At 36.3% G+C, this 16,636-nt stretch overlaps 3 protein-coding genes across 3 annotated transcripts; all 3 read left to right on the forward strand.

The window, feature by feature from the left end:
* Positions 1–1,043: 1,043 nt before the first annotated feature.
* LOC114363110 (fatty acid-binding protein 1-like) lies at positions 1,044–2,140 on the forward strand. Its single transcript, XM_028318738.1, has 2 exons — positions 1,044–1,205; positions 1,991–2,140. Exons 1-2 carry the CDS (start codon positions 1,059–1,061, stop codon positions 2,045–2,047), a joined length of 204 nt encoding a protein of 67 aa, XP_028174539.1. The 5' UTR covers positions 1,044–1,058; the 3' UTR covers positions 2,048–2,140.
* A 1,063-nt stretch (positions 2,141–3,203) lies between these two features.
* On the forward strand, positions 3,204–14,799 carry LOC114363116 (uncharacterized). Its single transcript, XM_028318745.1, has 11 exons — positions 3,204–3,310; positions 3,993–4,159; positions 4,477–4,587; positions 5,265–5,315; positions 8,361–8,442; positions 9,513–9,679; positions 10,144–10,254; positions 12,943–13,066; positions 13,650–13,816; positions 14,246–14,353; positions 14,648–14,799. Exons 1-11 carry the CDS (start codon positions 3,244–3,246, stop codon positions 14,699–14,701), a joined length of 1,209 nt encoding a protein of 402 aa, XP_028174546.1. The 5' UTR covers positions 3,204–3,243; the 3' UTR covers positions 14,702–14,799.
* Positions 8,331–10,558, forward strand: LOC114363104 (fatty acid-binding protein 1-like). The gene is made up of 4 exons (XM_028318730.1): positions 8,331–8,442; positions 9,513–9,679; positions 10,144–10,254; positions 10,519–10,558. Exons 1-4 carry the CDS (start codon positions 8,373–8,375, stop codon positions 10,537–10,539), a joined length of 369 nt encoding a protein of 122 aa, XP_028174531.1. The 5' UTR covers positions 8,331–8,372; the 3' UTR covers positions 10,540–10,558.
* Positions 14,800–16,636: the final 1,837 nt, after the last annotated feature.

Genomic DNA, 16,636 nt, shown 5'->3' on the forward strand with positions numbered 1-16,636 from the left:
TGTTAGTGAATCTACGATTTCTAATTTATTATTTACTAGCGGCCGCCCGCGACTTCGTACGCGTGGATCCTGTTTTACCCCCTTCATCTATCTTACGCGGTTTAGATTTTTTCATACAAATGTTTTTTCCCGCTAACTCCCGTTCCCGTTGGAATATCGCAATATCGTGTTGTAACTAAGCTTTAAGTTTACTAAGGGACCTGCTTGCCTAATTTAAAGCGTCTAACTTAAGCGGTTTAGATTTTTCATACAAAAGGATTTTCCCGGTAATTCCTGTTCTTGTGGGAATTTCGAGAATTCCTTTCTTATTGGACCTCTACGGTATCTAAGCTACGACCCTTATAAATTTCATGTGCCTACGTTTAGCCGTTTAGGCTGTGCGTGGGTATGTCAGTGAGTCAGTCATACAAAAGGAATTTCCCGCTAATTCCAGTTCCCGTGGGAATTTTGCAATATCCTGTTGTTACTAAGCTTTAAGTTTACTAATGTACCTGCATGCCAAATTTTAAGCGTCTAACTTACGCGGTTTAGATTTTTTCATACAAATGTTTTTTCTCGCTAATTCCCGTTCCCGTAAGAATTTTGCAATATCCTATTATAACCAAGCTTTAAGTTTACTAAGGTACCTGCTTGCCTAATTTAAAGCGTCTAACTTAAGCGGTTTAGATTTTTCATACAAAAGGATTTTCCCGCTAATGCCCGTTCCCGTGGGAATTCCTAAGTATCCTATAACCTGCCCAGGAGTATGAAGAATAATTGTACCAAGTTTCGTTAAAATCCGTCGATTAGTTTTTGTTTCTATAAGGAACATACAGACAGACAGACAGACAGACAGACAGACAGACAGACAGACAGACAGACAAAAATTTTACTGATTGCATTTTTGGCATCAGTATCGATCACTAATCACTCCCTGATAGTTATTTTGAAAATATACTTCATGTACAGAATTGACCTCTCTACAGATTTATTATANTAGCCGTTTACCTTATTTCGAGATACTGAAATCTAATATTTATGTCCTACCTACTTTAGTAAGTAGAAATAATTTGGACTTGATGTTTGTCATTCATTGTTTTCATTTGTTATTGCAGCCCACAACGGTGTTCACGGTCGATGGAGACACCTTCACCCAGGTCCAAGACTACGGCAGCAAAGGTAAAATCACCCTGAAGAGGGAGTTCTCCGCTAACCAATTTAAATTGGTAAGTTACATGCACTATTGCACTACATTATTTATTATTTATATTACTTACTAGCTTTCCGCCCGCGGCTTCGCCCGCGTGGAATTTTGTCTGTCACAGAAAAACTTTATCGCGCGCGTCCCTGTTTCAAAAACCGGGATAAAAACTATCCTATGTTCTTTCCCGGGACTCAAACTATCTCTATGCCAAATTTCATCAAAATCGGTTGCGAGGTTTAAGCGGGAAAGCGTAACAGACAGACAGACAGAGAGACAGACAGACAGTTACTTTCGCATTTATAATATTAGTTGGGATTAGTTGGGATTATGCATATTTTTAGAATTGTCTTATTTGGTAATGAATAACTGGTCCATCTGTACCTCTAGCATGAACAACTTTCGTCTTCGAATTGTTTGGGTACTCGATAAAATTTGATAATCAATCTTCGAATTAAACGATACCGTGACAATTTTGATTCTCAAAATAAGTTTCGTGCAACCACATCTCATACTAAGTTCACTTTACGACACGTTCACAAGGGCGCTGTTGTAGTTTTCTTACTAAATCTTTTGATGGCGATTCGAGTACGCAAACGATTTGAACTCGAAAGTTTTTCGTGCTAGCCGTACTGCTTTCTTCGGGTTAAAATATTGGTTTTACCTACATTAGTCTCTACACGCGTGTTACTCTTTTTTCTGAGGAATCACATTAATACATACATAATATGAAAATTACAATCTTACCGCCTGTTTCTGAGTTGAGATTTTTAGCTTTAGCGTTCTAATTCGACTTTTTCTTATTTACAGACCATGACATCTAGTAAATGGGACGGTGTCGCCTACAGATACTACGTGCCCGCCTAATTTAGAATAAGTTATTTCTAAAGAGAATCGATGGTTGACCAGTGAAAAATATCTGATCTGTTGTAATTTATACAAATATTTATAAAAAAACTACTTAATATCGTTTTATTTTTCCTTTTTACCTATTTGAGAGAGATCCTAGATAACAACTAATTCGCAGACAACATGAAATCGAAAATAGGTAGGTACTAAATCGATGAGTGCTCTGCTATCGATAGATTTTATCAAACTGCTTTTGATAATTGATTATTATTGATCAGAAAAGCACTTAATTTCGTTGCCATTGCAGACATTCTATCAGATTAGGTCATCCTAGGCAATTAGGTCATCGTAGGCAGTCTACTTAAATAACATTTTTGGATTCTTTGAATGTGTCCTAGTTTTGGAGCGAGTCCGCGGGCCATTTTGATAGGGACTTAAAAATTCGTGTAAAATAAGGAAAATCTTTAGCTAAGGGACATTCAGAAAGTATGTCAAAATTAAAATTGCTATTACCTTCATATGTCAGTTATCACGGTTATATAGAATAATATTCTTCATCTTAGCCCTTAGGTGTACCGACCGACTTAGAGACGTCAGAAATTTTTTTTCCCCAAGTGGGCTACTGAAAAAGTTAGTTGTTAAAAATTTAGTATTATAAAGCCTGCCAACCCTGAGAAAAAGCAGGTTTTTTATGGGACAGAAGGCGAACGAGCAGACGGATCACCTGATGGTAAGTGATTACCGTCGCCCATAGACACCCGTAGTCCCGGGGACGTTACAGGTTCGGAAGATATGCAGAACTTTGGAAAATGTATCTTTACCTATAGACACTGTTACTAAGGAGATAGAATAGTAGGAAATATTTCAGAGATAGTTTAGTATGAAAATAAAAAAAAAACATAAAATTGTTTGTTTGTAATACAAACTTATAAATTAAATGGACTGAATAGATAATAGGCCAAGGCCAAGATAATAAAAGATCCTCAGGAACACGATGCACAATGTTATCACGGCCCCAAACTAAATGATAGATGTTTATCTCCAAAGCAAATTGTAGCCGATACAAGAAAACCCATAGATTTTAGGGTAGATCAAACGAACAATAAATTGATAAAGATTTTTATCGATTTTGCAATAAAGATAATAGGGAGATTGCAAATTTATATAGAACACCAATTGCATTTCCACAGTTTGTTCCAACAATCATCCTTACAATGGCGTACTTTGGCAAGGAATACAAATTTGAGAAGGAGGAGAAGTTTGATGAGTTCATCAAAGCTGGTATGGATTTAAAATTATTTAAATTAAATTAAATAAAACATACAAACAAAACTCTCCATATAAACTATGAAATGACACTCAAGTTCAATATGATTTTAGTAAATCGTACCTTAATCAGTATTTTCTAGCAAAAAAAAATATTGTACCTACTCAAGTTCTAGTCCAATATAAAGATAATGTTATCATAAAAAGTATCAGAGAAAATCGCTATTACCAATGTTAAATAAATGTCATTGTCAATGTTTATTATTTGTAAACTTTGCCTTGAAATTCCTTAGTTTTATTTTATTGCATTTTTTTGATTAAAATTTAATTTACCAACCAGGCGAAGTGGAAATCATTGGGGGAGGCTTACCTATGCTCAGCAGTAGACGTTCTGTGGCTGAAATGATGATGATTTACTTGATCTTCAAAATCAAAAGACTTTTATTTTACCTGCTTAGCTCGCACTTATTACGTGTCATGTACGTTATAAATTACTGTATTTGATTGCAAAAGAGGCTGACAAAGGTGACTGAGTTTCTTCCGCCACTTCTTCTCAGCACAAGCCCATATGTTGTCCCGAAGTAGTGGTAGGGCAAGCTTTATTTGGGACTTGTACGAGTATAAGTGCCTTGCAAAGAGCATTGTGTACTGAATAAACTATTTTATTTTATTTTTATTTACTTCAACATCCCTACAGTTGCCTCTGGTGATGGCGCGGGTGCGTTCCTGGACTTCAAGCCCAACTACAAAATGGAGAAGAAGGGTGATGAATACGTCATGACCATCTCCGAAGGTTCCTTCAAGAAGGAGGTCGCCTTCAAGCCAGGTGTGCCTTTTGACGAGACCATGAAAAACGGACTTAAGGTAATTTAAAACTTAGATCGTTTTATAAGGTTGAATGTAGAGTAACACAACGGCGATAATTTAAAATTTTATCCTGGCTATCTATCAAATATCCTAAAAATCCTGGTGATGACGGTTCGAGAAATTCAACGGGACATCGTATTAATTCATGAACTAAGTATGACAAGAAAGCCAAAATATCAACTTCACCACTTTTTTTGTATGAAAGTTAGTCTTCAAATTGGTTTGGAAGTTTTGCTAATTTTGTTGATTTTTTTTAACTTCACTGCTCAGGCTGTCTCTGAGACCTGTTTATTAATATTTCACTTATTTTTCAGTGCACCTCAGTATTCACGGTCGATGGAGATACCTTCACCCAGGTCCAGGACTACGGCAGCAAAGGAAAGGTCACCATGAAGAGAGAGTTCTCACCTGACCAACTTAAAATTGTAAGTTGATACTAACAAGCTGTAAAGAAGAACATTTAGGGTCATAGCAGACTTATCAACTCGGAAAGGGATCAACATCGTATCGTCTTTCGCGAGCTGTCATCGGCTTCGCGCGCTGTCAACCGCAAGTTGACGCGTTTACACGCGCGTTCCTGTTGATGAGCACCTTCATGCTGTATAACGTAGAGCTGGCTAGCTGGAACCGCTATGATAGAACTGTCATTTATATTCAAATGTGATGTTGTCTTTAGCTGTGTAATGGCTGTGCCGAACTCTCTATTGTAAATATTCTACGTGTGCTTTGATACCAATATATTTATTATGTTACTACCAACTACTGTGTTTATTGCTCTGTAGCGGACTTAATATATCCCTAACAGTTCCAGACGCGTTATGGAGTTTCATACAAAAAATACTGACCGCCTTGAGTACGATCCCTTTCCGGGTTGCTAAGTGTGCTACGTCCTTTAGGCTGGATTGCAACAACTTACTTTACACAAACTCAAAAGTCTGGCAAACTCTATACAAAAGCACTGGTTATGGTTATAGTTACGTTTAAAGTAAGGTGGAGCAACTCAACCTTAAACATTATTATTCACAAATTGAAAAAAATCTGACAGATTTGAGATGCAATGTGTTATGAAACATGTTATTTTATATTTTTTTCTCTTTTTCAGTCCCTCCAATCCAGTAATTACGATGGAGTCGCTTACAGATACTACGTACCTGTCTAAGTCGCCTTGATAAATCAGTACCTACTTATAAGTTATTAATAACTAAAGAAAATAAATAATGTTTGACCAATAAAAGTCTGATCTGTGTTATACCTAAATAAACATAATAATATTTTTTAACAAAAGATGTAATATTTTTGTTTTATTTTCTTCGTCATATAATTATATCGTAACACCGTAAGCCATGGTCCCATGTAGGTAGGTAGTTTTTCCACGCCAAAGAATAGACCACAGAACTATAATTCATTATCACAGTAATGTAATCGAAACAATGCATTTCGACTTTGTAGGGAAGTAAACAGTTATTTTTTAGGGTTCCGTACCCAAGGATACACTAAAAACAATACACTAAGACTTTGCTGTCTGTCTGTCTCCACTCTCCAGGCCGTATCTCACGAACCCTGGTAGCTAGCTAGCTACGGCCATAGATAAGACAGTGGAAATTTTCTTTCACACATAATGTATTTCTGTTGCTGCTATACTTAACGACAAATAAAACAAATACGATTTTAACTATACAACAAGCGTAATTTATTCCTGATTTTTGCTCGATATTAATAACGGCAACAGGTAGAAATATTCACAGAATAAAGATTTTATCGGTTTCTATAATCACTTGACAACAATTAAAGCGTCGTACACAACCCTTCATGCGCGACTCGCATTTGGCCAGTTTTTTCAGCCAAGCTATATTTTGTGGTTACACAATACATTAATTTATTTTCAAGAAGCTCAAAATTGTACAGCGTGCTATGGAAAGAGCTATACTCGGTGTTTCTTTACCAGATCGAATCAGAAGTGAGGAGATCCGAAAACGAACTAAAGTCGCTGACATAGCCGAACGGATTAGCAAGCTGAAGTGGCAATAGGCAGAGCATATAGTATGCAGAACTGACGGCCGATGAGGCAGCAAGGTTCTGGAGTGGAGGCAACGTACCGGAAAACGTAGCGTGGGACGTCCACCCACAAGGTAGACCGACGACCTGATAAATGTAGGAAGGCGCTTGATGCAGGCCGCTACCAACCGTGCGATATGGAAATCATTGGGGGAGGCCTATGTTTAGCAGTGGACGTCCTGTGGCTGAAATTATGATCATTATGGGTTGGATGCATGCAAAGTCGCGAGCAATAGCAAGTTGCCTACCTATATCAGCCTATCACATAAACCATCGTACATTACGATGCAATGTTATCAGATTATTCTGATAAGATTTCAGTTTCAGGAAAAGTGCACTTTTGAGTGCTGGTTTGGCCGTGGCCCAAATATTATTATCTTTACAAAAGCTAGTAAAGTGCTTAAAATACCACTAATTCTTTTATTTAATGGGGTATTGGGACTACAGTGCCTAAAGACGAAAGTCTTTAAACGGTATCCTTCCGTTTGGCCAAATTACTTTTCGCCAAATTTCACTTCGCAAACAACTTATCGCCAAAGTTTCATTTCCCAAATGAACTTTTAGCAAATTTACTTTTCGCAACTATTTCATTTGGTCAAATTATCATTTGGTCAAATTTTACTTGGCAAATGTTTATATAGCAAATGTTTTATTTTGCCAAATATTATATCCCAAATAATTTATTTAGTCAAATTGACACTTCACATGCTTACCCACCGTTACCCACAAATCAAAGCACAAGGCAAATTATCATGGTTTTCACAAGAATTTTATGTAAAACAAAGAGATTGCAGAAAATAGTATGGATGCGAAAGTAGGTTTTGCAGAAAATAGTAGGTTAGGTTAGGTTAGAACAGTGACCCTTAACGCGCGAAGGCGAGCGAAGCGTGCCGCGGCAGCGGCCGCCGAGCGCTAGAATCATCTCTATTGTTAATTAATCATTTAGTTTCGATAAAAATAATGAAATATGAAAATAAATTTAGAACAAATTTTATATTATCTACCCACTAAACAAAATAATAACCACAAGCTAATTTGTATTCCATTCTATGCACCAATCAAATTATTTTGTAAATAGTTTATCGTGAAATATTTTTGCCAAATGAAACATTTGGCAAAACATACTTTGCCAAACAATAATTTGCTAAACAATAATGTGCCAAAAAAGACATTTGCGAATTAAAAGTTTGCAATAAGTTGTTTTGCCAAATGAGAATTTGCCAAATGAAAATTTGCGAAACGTTGTTTGCCATGTGATAATTTGGGAAACGTTTTTTGGCCAAACATTAGTAATCCTCTTTAAACAGTGTGTGTTACCAGTGATGATATACCTAAGTACGGCTCGGAAACGTGGCCTCATAAATAAGCTCAAAATTGCACAGCGTGCTATGGAGAGGCCTATGCTAGGTGTTTCTTTGCGAGATCGAATCAGAAATATGAACTATGTTTACCTGGAGTGGTGACAGGTCACGTTATTACTCAGTCTCATATAAATTAATCTTTGTTTTATTGGAAACCAGCTGACCCGGCGAACTTTGTTCCGCCTTAATGGCAATAAATAAGCAGACTTTTTTTTTATTTCGAACGGGATAAAAAGTATCCTATGTCCTTCTCCTGGCTCTAAACTACCTCCCTGACAATTTTCAGCTAAATCGGTTCAGCCGTTCTTGAGTTATAAGTGAAGTAACTAACACGACTTTCTTTTACATATATAGATAAATGTTGTTAATGATCTCTACTGTTAAGGAAAAATAATTCTAATAAAAAGCCGAAGATAAAGCTAGATAACTTCTATGGTCATAATAATTTATTAACGGGATTGCTACCATAATATACCTTAATTTTGAGTTTATTAATTTAATTATTCTATATCAATTATTATGTTAGTGACCATGAAAATTTAAAACAATATGTATAGGACCACACACAGAGGCACACTCATATTTACTCAGAATTCTAACTGAATAAATATGAGTGTGCCTCTACCAACCTACGCTTTCAAAGTATGAAAAACTAAAAGAATATGTATGTACTTAGGTCTGCCAAATCATCGGTTGTATTTTAGGAACTTATCTTTATCGCAGGATTAAGTGCAAGTATAAAAGTGAGTAAACTGTAGCATGAAACATTTAGTTTGCGAAAGACTCCAACCAAAATGGCCTACTTTGGAAAGGAATTCTCCTTCGAAAGGGAAGAAAATTTCGATGCATTCGCCGATTTTATTGGTTAGTAATAATTTATTATTGTGCAAAATATAAATATAAGTATCTACATAAGGTACCTACCTACCTAAGGAATTTGAACTTGCGTGCACTTTGAGCTTTAGCCGTTTAAACTTTGCTTAAAATATGTAAAATATACAATAATGAAGTTTATTCTGTAAACATTTCAAAAACCTGTTATTTACCTATAGATAAGTGTTTATGAATCGTTGCGCAAAAGGGAGTAGGTAAAGTTTAATTTTCTTTCTATTGGAGAGCTTTGGAGAGGTGCAAAGTGCAATATTATACCTACTCCTTAAAAGTTATTAAACTTGATGTCAACGGTGATGTCTAGTTTGTAGTCTGTAATTTAATGTTTTTATTCGATGGCTTATCAATTGCCTTTAGGAAACTAAACTCCGGTTGGGGTTGCCACTTCAAATCTCAGGGAGGGAAAATTACAGTAGATATGATAGCCGATAGGTAAGCATGATCCTTTTATATTTATTTATTTATTTATTTAAAATCTTTATTGCACACATAAAAAACAGTGGTACAACAGGCGAGCTTAATGCCATGTGGCATTCTCTTCCAGCTAACCAGAAAATTAGACAAAACAGAGAATTTAAGTATATTCGGGATCTAAAGTAAGTACCTACTTTTCACTTTCACTTAGTAAAACAAAAAGGTCTTTAAAGACGTTATTGTACTAGCTTGACTTACTTGACTTATGGTCCTATGTCCCCTAGATGGGGCAGAGGGCGACCACAACAGTCCTCCATCGCGTTCGGTCTTGAGCTATGTGTTTGATCTCGCTCCAAGTCTTGGCGATCTTCTTCGCCTCGTCTGCCACAGTGCGCCGCCAAGTTTGCTTGGGGCGACCACGTTTGCGTTTTCCTTGGGGGTTCCAATCCAGAGCCTGCTTGGGGATGTGATCGGGATCCCTTCGGAGAGTGTGGCCAATCAAAATTGATTATTGTACTAGCGCAAGCTCCAGTAAGTTTTAAAAGAAAAATTGGTTTATTGGTGCGGTATATTGACCTAAGATGGCAAAAGCATCTACATAATTACCAATTTTTCTTTCTTGTTTCCAGGTGCCTTTGACGCCAACGCCAAGGGCTTTATGCAGTACAAGCCGAACCAGATCCTCGAGAAGAACGGGGACTCCTACAAGCTGATCTTCAAGACCCCAGCCCTGAACCACGAGGTGGTGTTCAAGTCTGGAGTGCCTTACAGCGACGTCATCCGTGAAGGTTTGACGGTAAGAGGATGTTATTTCTGGTTAGTTTCTGCCGTCGGTATTACTTGCGCCTTTCTATTTTTTACAGAAAGTATTTCATATCACGCGACTTACAGTCATGAAAATGAAAATCCGAAAAATCAAAAACTTTAACAACAAACACTAAGGGCCGGTTTCTGAATTTACAGTATGACTGTGCTCATCTTCTCCTCAAGAATCTAATGTGAAAAGTTCAAATTGATTAGAAGATGACCACGCTCAAGCCAAATAAGTAGGTACCTACCTGAATTCAGAAACCGGACCCAGCATCTTACATCACATGTGAAAAAATTTAGGTAGATACTTAGTACTTGCTCTACCTATTTATTAAAATATCTCTTCAACTAAGACTTGAACCAATTTATCCTCTACCTACAACCTGTTTTGAGGAATTTTGTACCCTTTCTTACCTTAAGCTTACACTTGGCTGGATTTTCACTTTTCAGGCCGAGTCCACCATCACCGTCGATGGAGACACCTTCACCCAGGTCCAGGACTACGGCCCCCTTGGCTCCATCACCTTCAAGAGAGAGTACAGCGCCGACCAACTTAAAGTGGTAAGTGACTGGTATTGCAAAAAAAAACATAGAAAACAACCTAAGAGAAAAACTTTAACTTTATCATTAGACTTTTTTTATAATCATAATGTCAGATAATTATTTGACATACTAAATTTTATTCTTTCAAACTTTTAACACACTTTTTTCTCGACTTCTCGGTTGTAGTGCCTCGATTGTAGTAATTATAGCTTAATTATCATATGATAATAATAAGTTAAATAACAACATAATTAGGTATACCACGGCTATTATCATTTTCAGACATTTGAGAGCTTTTATTAAAAGTTTTGGAACACGAAGCCGTGTGGTGACGGTTACCTTGATGTTACTACTGAAGGTAGGCAGTACACTGAGACCAAAAAAAATTGGTTCATAATCGGCGGAAATATTGCGTATAAAAAAGTTTATCCCCAATTTTCCACCCTGGGGGGTGAAATATTTTCTTCAAATTCGCATGAAACCACCCTTTTGATAATACCTATTCAACAAAAAAATAATCGTTCAAATTGGTTTATAATCGGCGGAGATATTGCGTATAAAAAAAAGTTCATCCCCAATTTTCCACCCTTGGGGGTTGTTTTTTTATTATTTTGCTATAAATGTAAGCCAACGAAGAAATAATTTTAAAATTGCAGTTATAAACTAACTATTGTAAATAACGAGACACCAATTCACAAGTTTTGATCTGTTATTGTAATAAAATACTTTTTCACCGAATATATTAGGTATTTGTATTATTTATAATTAGGTACATATCAGTAAATCAACCGACCAGTGACTAAGTAAGTACACTTTTGATAACTTATCAGAACGAACACTCGCAATTTTCTGCGTATCATGTGCACCTAAAAAGTATTTTTAATAATATGACACCATGGTAGTGATGTGACCGCACAGTTCTGAATTTATGAGGCTTGCTTTATGAGCCACTGATGCCACAATAGTATTATGGCTTGATCTGATTAAATTGGTGGCTCAACGTGCCCTCTAATAGCTACTTCAAATCGTATAAATTTACACTTATGAGGGCACATTTCGCCCTGGCTGGTCAGATTGAGCCACGTCAGACCTTGATCGATAAGAAATGATAAATTATTGTACTGTAATGTACCGTAATCGATTTATAATCTCGCGTAAGAAAGTGACTCTCGTAATTAATTTGCGCGGGCCACGTAGGGGACATCTTCAAACCCCATAGGTGGGGCTGGCGGAGCGTTTACCTGGGCCCATTCATTAGAAGACCACCCTCAGTATTCCTTTGATCAGCAGAGCTGACTGAGCCCTATTGACATAAAAAATGTGAGTAATTTTGAAGAGTTCTCCAGACAGCCTGAGCTACAGCTACATCTCGTTCGCCCACGAACTTTTGCAATTTCAGCTGAACTATTGAACGACGAATGCAACAACACAGTTTGCGAAGAAGTCTCTGAATTCAGTTAAGTGGCATAGAGTAAGTAGACCCGAGAGATCATAGATGATCTGAGAGTAGACCGTAACCCGCTACGGTGCCGGTGGGCCGGGGGTCCTGTTATACTATACTATATAATGAGAACACTGGTTAAAAACAACTGAACGAAGGGGTTGGGGGTCCCCTCGAAGAGGGAGTAGCTTGAAACGGAGATGCGGACGAATATCCAAGTTAGGATAATAACTCCCGTTTCATTGGGCTCGGGTGTTTTAGTATACAGGGTGGAAACGTTAAGTGATCTCACTCGATTATTTCTAAACTATACAAGATATCGGAAAACTGATTACTGATTCTGAAAGTGCTTCACAAGCTCTTTCAAAAGGTTCCAATAATAGGTTACAGAATAAACTGGATCTATCCGAAAATTCAATGTTTCCAGCTTCCATACATTTAGTAAAACCACATAATATTAAAAATTATACAAGATATTCCAAAACTGGTTATTGATCCTGAAAGTGCTACACGAGCTCTATCCAACGGTACCAATAATATGTTACTTCAATGTTTTCAATGTTTCCAGCTTCCATACATTTAGTACAGCCACAGTCATGGCACTCATGTCTTGATAATATTATAGCAAGTAAAGCCTTAAACCAATGTTTTCAAAGAATAATTTTAAATAAGAATGCAATTTATGAGTTCATTTTAAATGTTTATTACTTAATAACAAAAATTTATACTTGTAATATATGTAATATAAAATTTATATTTGGCTGGCATAGGTACTTTAGTATGGAGGCTGGAAACATTTAATTTTCGGATAGATCCAGTTAATTCTGTAACCTATTATTGGTACCGTTGGATAGAGCTCGTGAAGCACTTTCAGGATCAGTAACCAGCTTTTCGATATCTTGTATAACTAGTTTAGAAATAATCGAATGAGATCGCTTATCGTTTCCACCCTGTAGATAGGCGTGGGGAAAGTCCATAATTCACTGGCTGTCCCAATCGGCCAGTGGGTTTTCTGACGTAACGTAAGACGTAAAGAAAAACCTACAATAGTGTATGATATTTATACTACGTTAAATTAGTGTAAATACTGATGACGCAAAGCCGAAACTCATCTATTATTTTTGATAAAAATATTATTAGATAGAGTCACAAATTAAAGTTCATCGTGATAAGTTTCTAAGACCGTTATCAGTGTGACAAACTAATCTCTATTATAAATTAGGGTCATGTGTGGGGAAATAGTCATTCGTTAATCCAGTTAACTTGTTAGAAGTATTACCTCTTCAATTTTTAATAATTTCCACAAATTACCATTCAAAATGGCCTACTTCGGAAAGGAGTTCAAAGTTGTGAGTGAGGAGAAATACACTGATTTTATTAAGGCTTTGGGTAAGTTATCTTTAGAATAATTTGTCTCTACATACATCTACAACATGTCAATTTTAGTTTAGTAAATGCCATGGGGCAATCTAACTCTAGATTAATTTATTAACCTATTATCATTCATGTTTGTGGATATTAAAATCTTACGAGCTTTATTCTACCTACTTCTATCTGTAGGCTTACCATGAGTTTACGTTAGGTGTCCTCGCTAGCGACTGCGTAAAAAAATGACATTAATTGTATGACATATTGTGCAGCGCCCCTAGCGGCTACTTTCAAGAAATAAAATGTTCATAGAATATTTTGACGTATTCGCTAGCGAGCTCACCTAACGTAAACTCATGGTAGGCACACTGATCAAATTATTCTGACCACTATGTAATTGCATGGATTCTTTGTGATGGGGCAATATCATTTGGAGAACAGTCTATGAGCCAGTCGTGTCACTTGAATGAAGATAGTCATTTGAAAGTGTCACAGTGGCATCTTAAATGCTACCTTATCCTATCTAATATGGGTGCTATTTTGCAAAGAAAATTGTTTTCTTATGTGCTGAAATCTACTACGAATCTACTATTCTTATTTACAGAGCTCCCCGAGGAAATGACCGCAAAGTTCTCCGCCTACAAGCCCGTCTCGAAGATTGAGAAGGATGGGGACTCCTACAAATTCACCAACACCACTCCGGAGGGCTCGAAGGTGACCACCTTCAAGTCTGGAGTCGAGTTCGAAGATGAGATCAGACCTGGCGTTAAGGTACCAACTTAGTTACATTTTTGGAGTTTGTGAAAAAGACCGGCAAGCAGTCGGATTGCTTTTAAAACGACTGCCGACTTAACAACATTTCTGTAATAAAATTATGACTGGTTTGGTTTTTATCATCGTTAACCAGAATACTTATTTCCGAGAGAAATTAAAATAACCTGAAGATTGCTCATTCTGATGAATTAGACATTCCCTTTGATTTGACTGACAAGTCCAAGACTTACCAGTTCTAGGAGTAACACTTACAACTACCTACATTAGTACTATAGTACGCGGGAAACACCTGGATGCGGTTAGCGAAGGTTCTGTCATTCTGGAAATCCTTGGGCGGGGCCTTTGTCCAGTAGTACTTCTAGGAGCTTCAAATATAAAATACCAAAGATTGTTGACAATGACTCTTTATGCTTCTTTATTTTCCAGGTCAACTGCAAATACACCGTGGACGGCGACACCGTGACCCAGGAAATCTCACAAGGTGGCAAAACCGTTACATTCAAGAGAGAATACTCCGCCAATGACCTCACCACGGTAATTTGGACTTTGGTTAATTTTATTTTAAGCATTGATCAGCATTTTCTTTATCTGTTAGTACGTATAGATACATGCTGGAAACGATAAGTGATATCACTTGATTATTTTTAAACTACCTACTTATTACGAGATATCGAAAAACTGGTTACTCATCCTGAAAGTGCTTCATGAGCTCTATCAAACGGTATTAATAAATAGGTTACAGGAATATACCAGATCTATCCGAAAAAATACCTAGAAAATTACTGAAATAACGATAATACTTACTTATGCATATTTATTTTGTTACAGACAATCACAGCCAACTTCTGGGATGGTACCGCCGTCAGACACTACAAAGCTTGAATTTATAGTTTCTAAATCATAGGTTTTGTTGTTAAATTATTGTTAAAAAGTCTTCATTAGATATAAGAAATTAAATAATATAATTTATTGAATCCAAATGTTTTATTTTACTTTTATTAAGTAGGTAAGCCTACCTAGGCTAGACCTAACAGTAACAAAATCTATTAGTATAATACCTATATATGATATTACTAGCTTTCCGCCGCACAGTAGTTTGATTTTAAAATTAGGTGGACATACGATCGAAAGTCATAATTTCACCGAAACAAAAATTGTTTTGGATAGCATTTTGAATGCTGATCAACATTTGTAATTATGCATTTTTCGATAAAACGAGCCTTTCATGCTTAAAAAAAATATGACAAGAAAATTTGTATGGAGAAAAATCTTTTTTATTTTTTTTCTGGCTACTGTTGCAAACTGTAGCAGTCAAACCTTATGTAGTCGTAAGTACCTATGGTGCCTAACATTACGACATAAATATTTTTTGCGGGCACGCGCGGCGAACGAGTAATGGACATGCAAAATTTTAAATATTTTTATTTATTCATTATTGATTTTAATGCACTTAAAGTAATTATTAATAGATAAATATACTAAGTCTAACTTATTACAGCCCCCTATTACCTCATTTCACGCTAAAACCTTTCAAACTATTACGGATCTCCTCCTCATTTCTGATTCGATCTTGTAAAGAAACACCGAGCATAGCCCTCTCCATAGCACGTTGTGCAATTTTGAGCTTATTTATAAGGCCTATATTGAGAGGCCACGTTTCCGAGCCCTATTGCCACACATTATTGCAGATCCATTATGTACCTATAGTTTTATATGCCAGCTAACGTACACAACAACTGCTGATACATGGTGCAGATAATGTGATAACATTTTGGTGTACTGCAAACCTGCCTATTGGATTCTTTCGGAAAAAGTAAGTATGTGAGTGACTTTGATTATTTTGAACACTCTGATCGAGATAAGTGAATAGGCTAAAATATCTTTTTTTGATTTGTTTTTCGAACGAAGATAATAATTGAAGACATGAATGGAAGAAGGTGATAAATGTCGGATTTCAGATTTTTCTCAGTTCGATGATTGGGTAAAGGTATGCTTTATGCTTTATGTTTGAGGCTACTAATACAGGTGTTATGTACGTTATCTTTTTAGACGAAGGGAAATAAACTTACACCTCTTTAAAGGAGCCAAAGAAAAATAATATTTTTGTGAAAGTATAAGACTATTCAACAGAAATACTGGAAATTACAGTTCTATCAAAATTGAAACTATCCCGCTACCTACTCGATAACTATATACTACGTAATCGATTATGACAGTCAAAATGATTTAAGGATCTATTCAGGACTACTCTAGAAAGTTAAAAAATCTTTCATAACCATTGAAGTCAAGGATTCTTGCTTGAAGACTTTTTTTAATCATGTACCTATGTCGGTATTATAAGTGCCAAGAAGTAGGTATATACCTAGGTAAAGGGTTGATATCTACTAGAGATGGGATATACTAGGTAAATTTGATACTAGGTGCACCTATTCCTAGTATTTATTAATACTCGATCCAAATACCTGTTCCACCTAGTACGTAGTAATTTAGCATACTTGACGCGACTAGTGCGGACTAATCCACGTAATGTGACTTTAAAATACAATTTTCTTTGAAAAGATACAACCGTAGTATGAATAATGCAATTTGAAATTGAATAATAATTCCTCCCTTCATACTTCAACAGGCTTAGGACTGTCAACTTAAAAGTTGACGTATTTAAAAGATATCAATTTTATAAAAATATTTACATATTTTTTCTTATTTACATGAATATGGTTTGACTACGTTTGTGTGCGTTTGCTTCGTCGCGCTCAAATTTGTTTGGTCAGACAGAGACGGAGTGAATCTCTACGTTCGCACATAAGCTTAGCGAAA

Source organism: Ostrinia furnacalis, unplaced genomic scaffold (assembly GCF_004193835.3).
Source record: "Ostrinia furnacalis isolate ACB-3 unplaced genomic scaffold, ASM419383v2 OfSCF7012, whole genome shotgun sequence".
Lineage (NCBI taxonomy): Eukaryota > Metazoa > Arthropoda > Insecta > Lepidoptera > Crambidae > Ostrinia > Ostrinia furnacalis.

Excerpts from the sequence above, each read along its gene's own strand:
- LOC114363110 (XM_028318738.1), top strand. The coding sequence starts at position 1,059 with ATGTTTGTCATTCATTGTTTTCATTTGTTATTGCAGCCCACAACGGTG. Across the intron at positions 1,206-1,990 it reads CCGCTAACCAATTTAAATTG|ACCATGACATCTAGTAAATG; the intron begins GTAAGTTACATG and ends TCTTATTTACAG.
- LOC114363116 (XM_028318745.1), top strand. The coding sequence starts at position 3,244 with ATGGCGTACTTTGGCAAGGAATACAAATTTGAGAAGGAGGAGAAGTTT. Across the intron at positions 10,255-12,942 it reads GCGCCGACCAACTTAAAGTG|GTTAGAAGTATTACCTCTTC; the intron begins GTAAGTGACTGG and ends TCCAGTTAACTT. Across the intron at positions 13,817-14,245 it reads AGATCAGACCTGGCGTTAAG|GTCAACTGCAAATACACCGT; the intron begins GTACCAACTTAG and ends TTTATTTTCCAG.
- LOC114363104 (XM_028318730.1), top strand. The coding sequence starts at position 8,373 with ATGGCCTACTTTGGAAAGGAATTCTCCTTCGAAAGGGAAGAAAATTTC. Across the intron at positions 9,680-10,143 it reads TCATCCGTGAAGGTTTGACG|GCCGAGTCCACCATCACCGT; the intron begins GTAAGAGGATGT and ends TTCACTTTTCAG. Across the intron at positions 10,255-10,518 it reads GCGCCGACCAACTTAAAGTG|ACATTTGAGAGCTTTTATTA; the intron begins GTAAGTGACTGG and ends TATCATTTTCAG.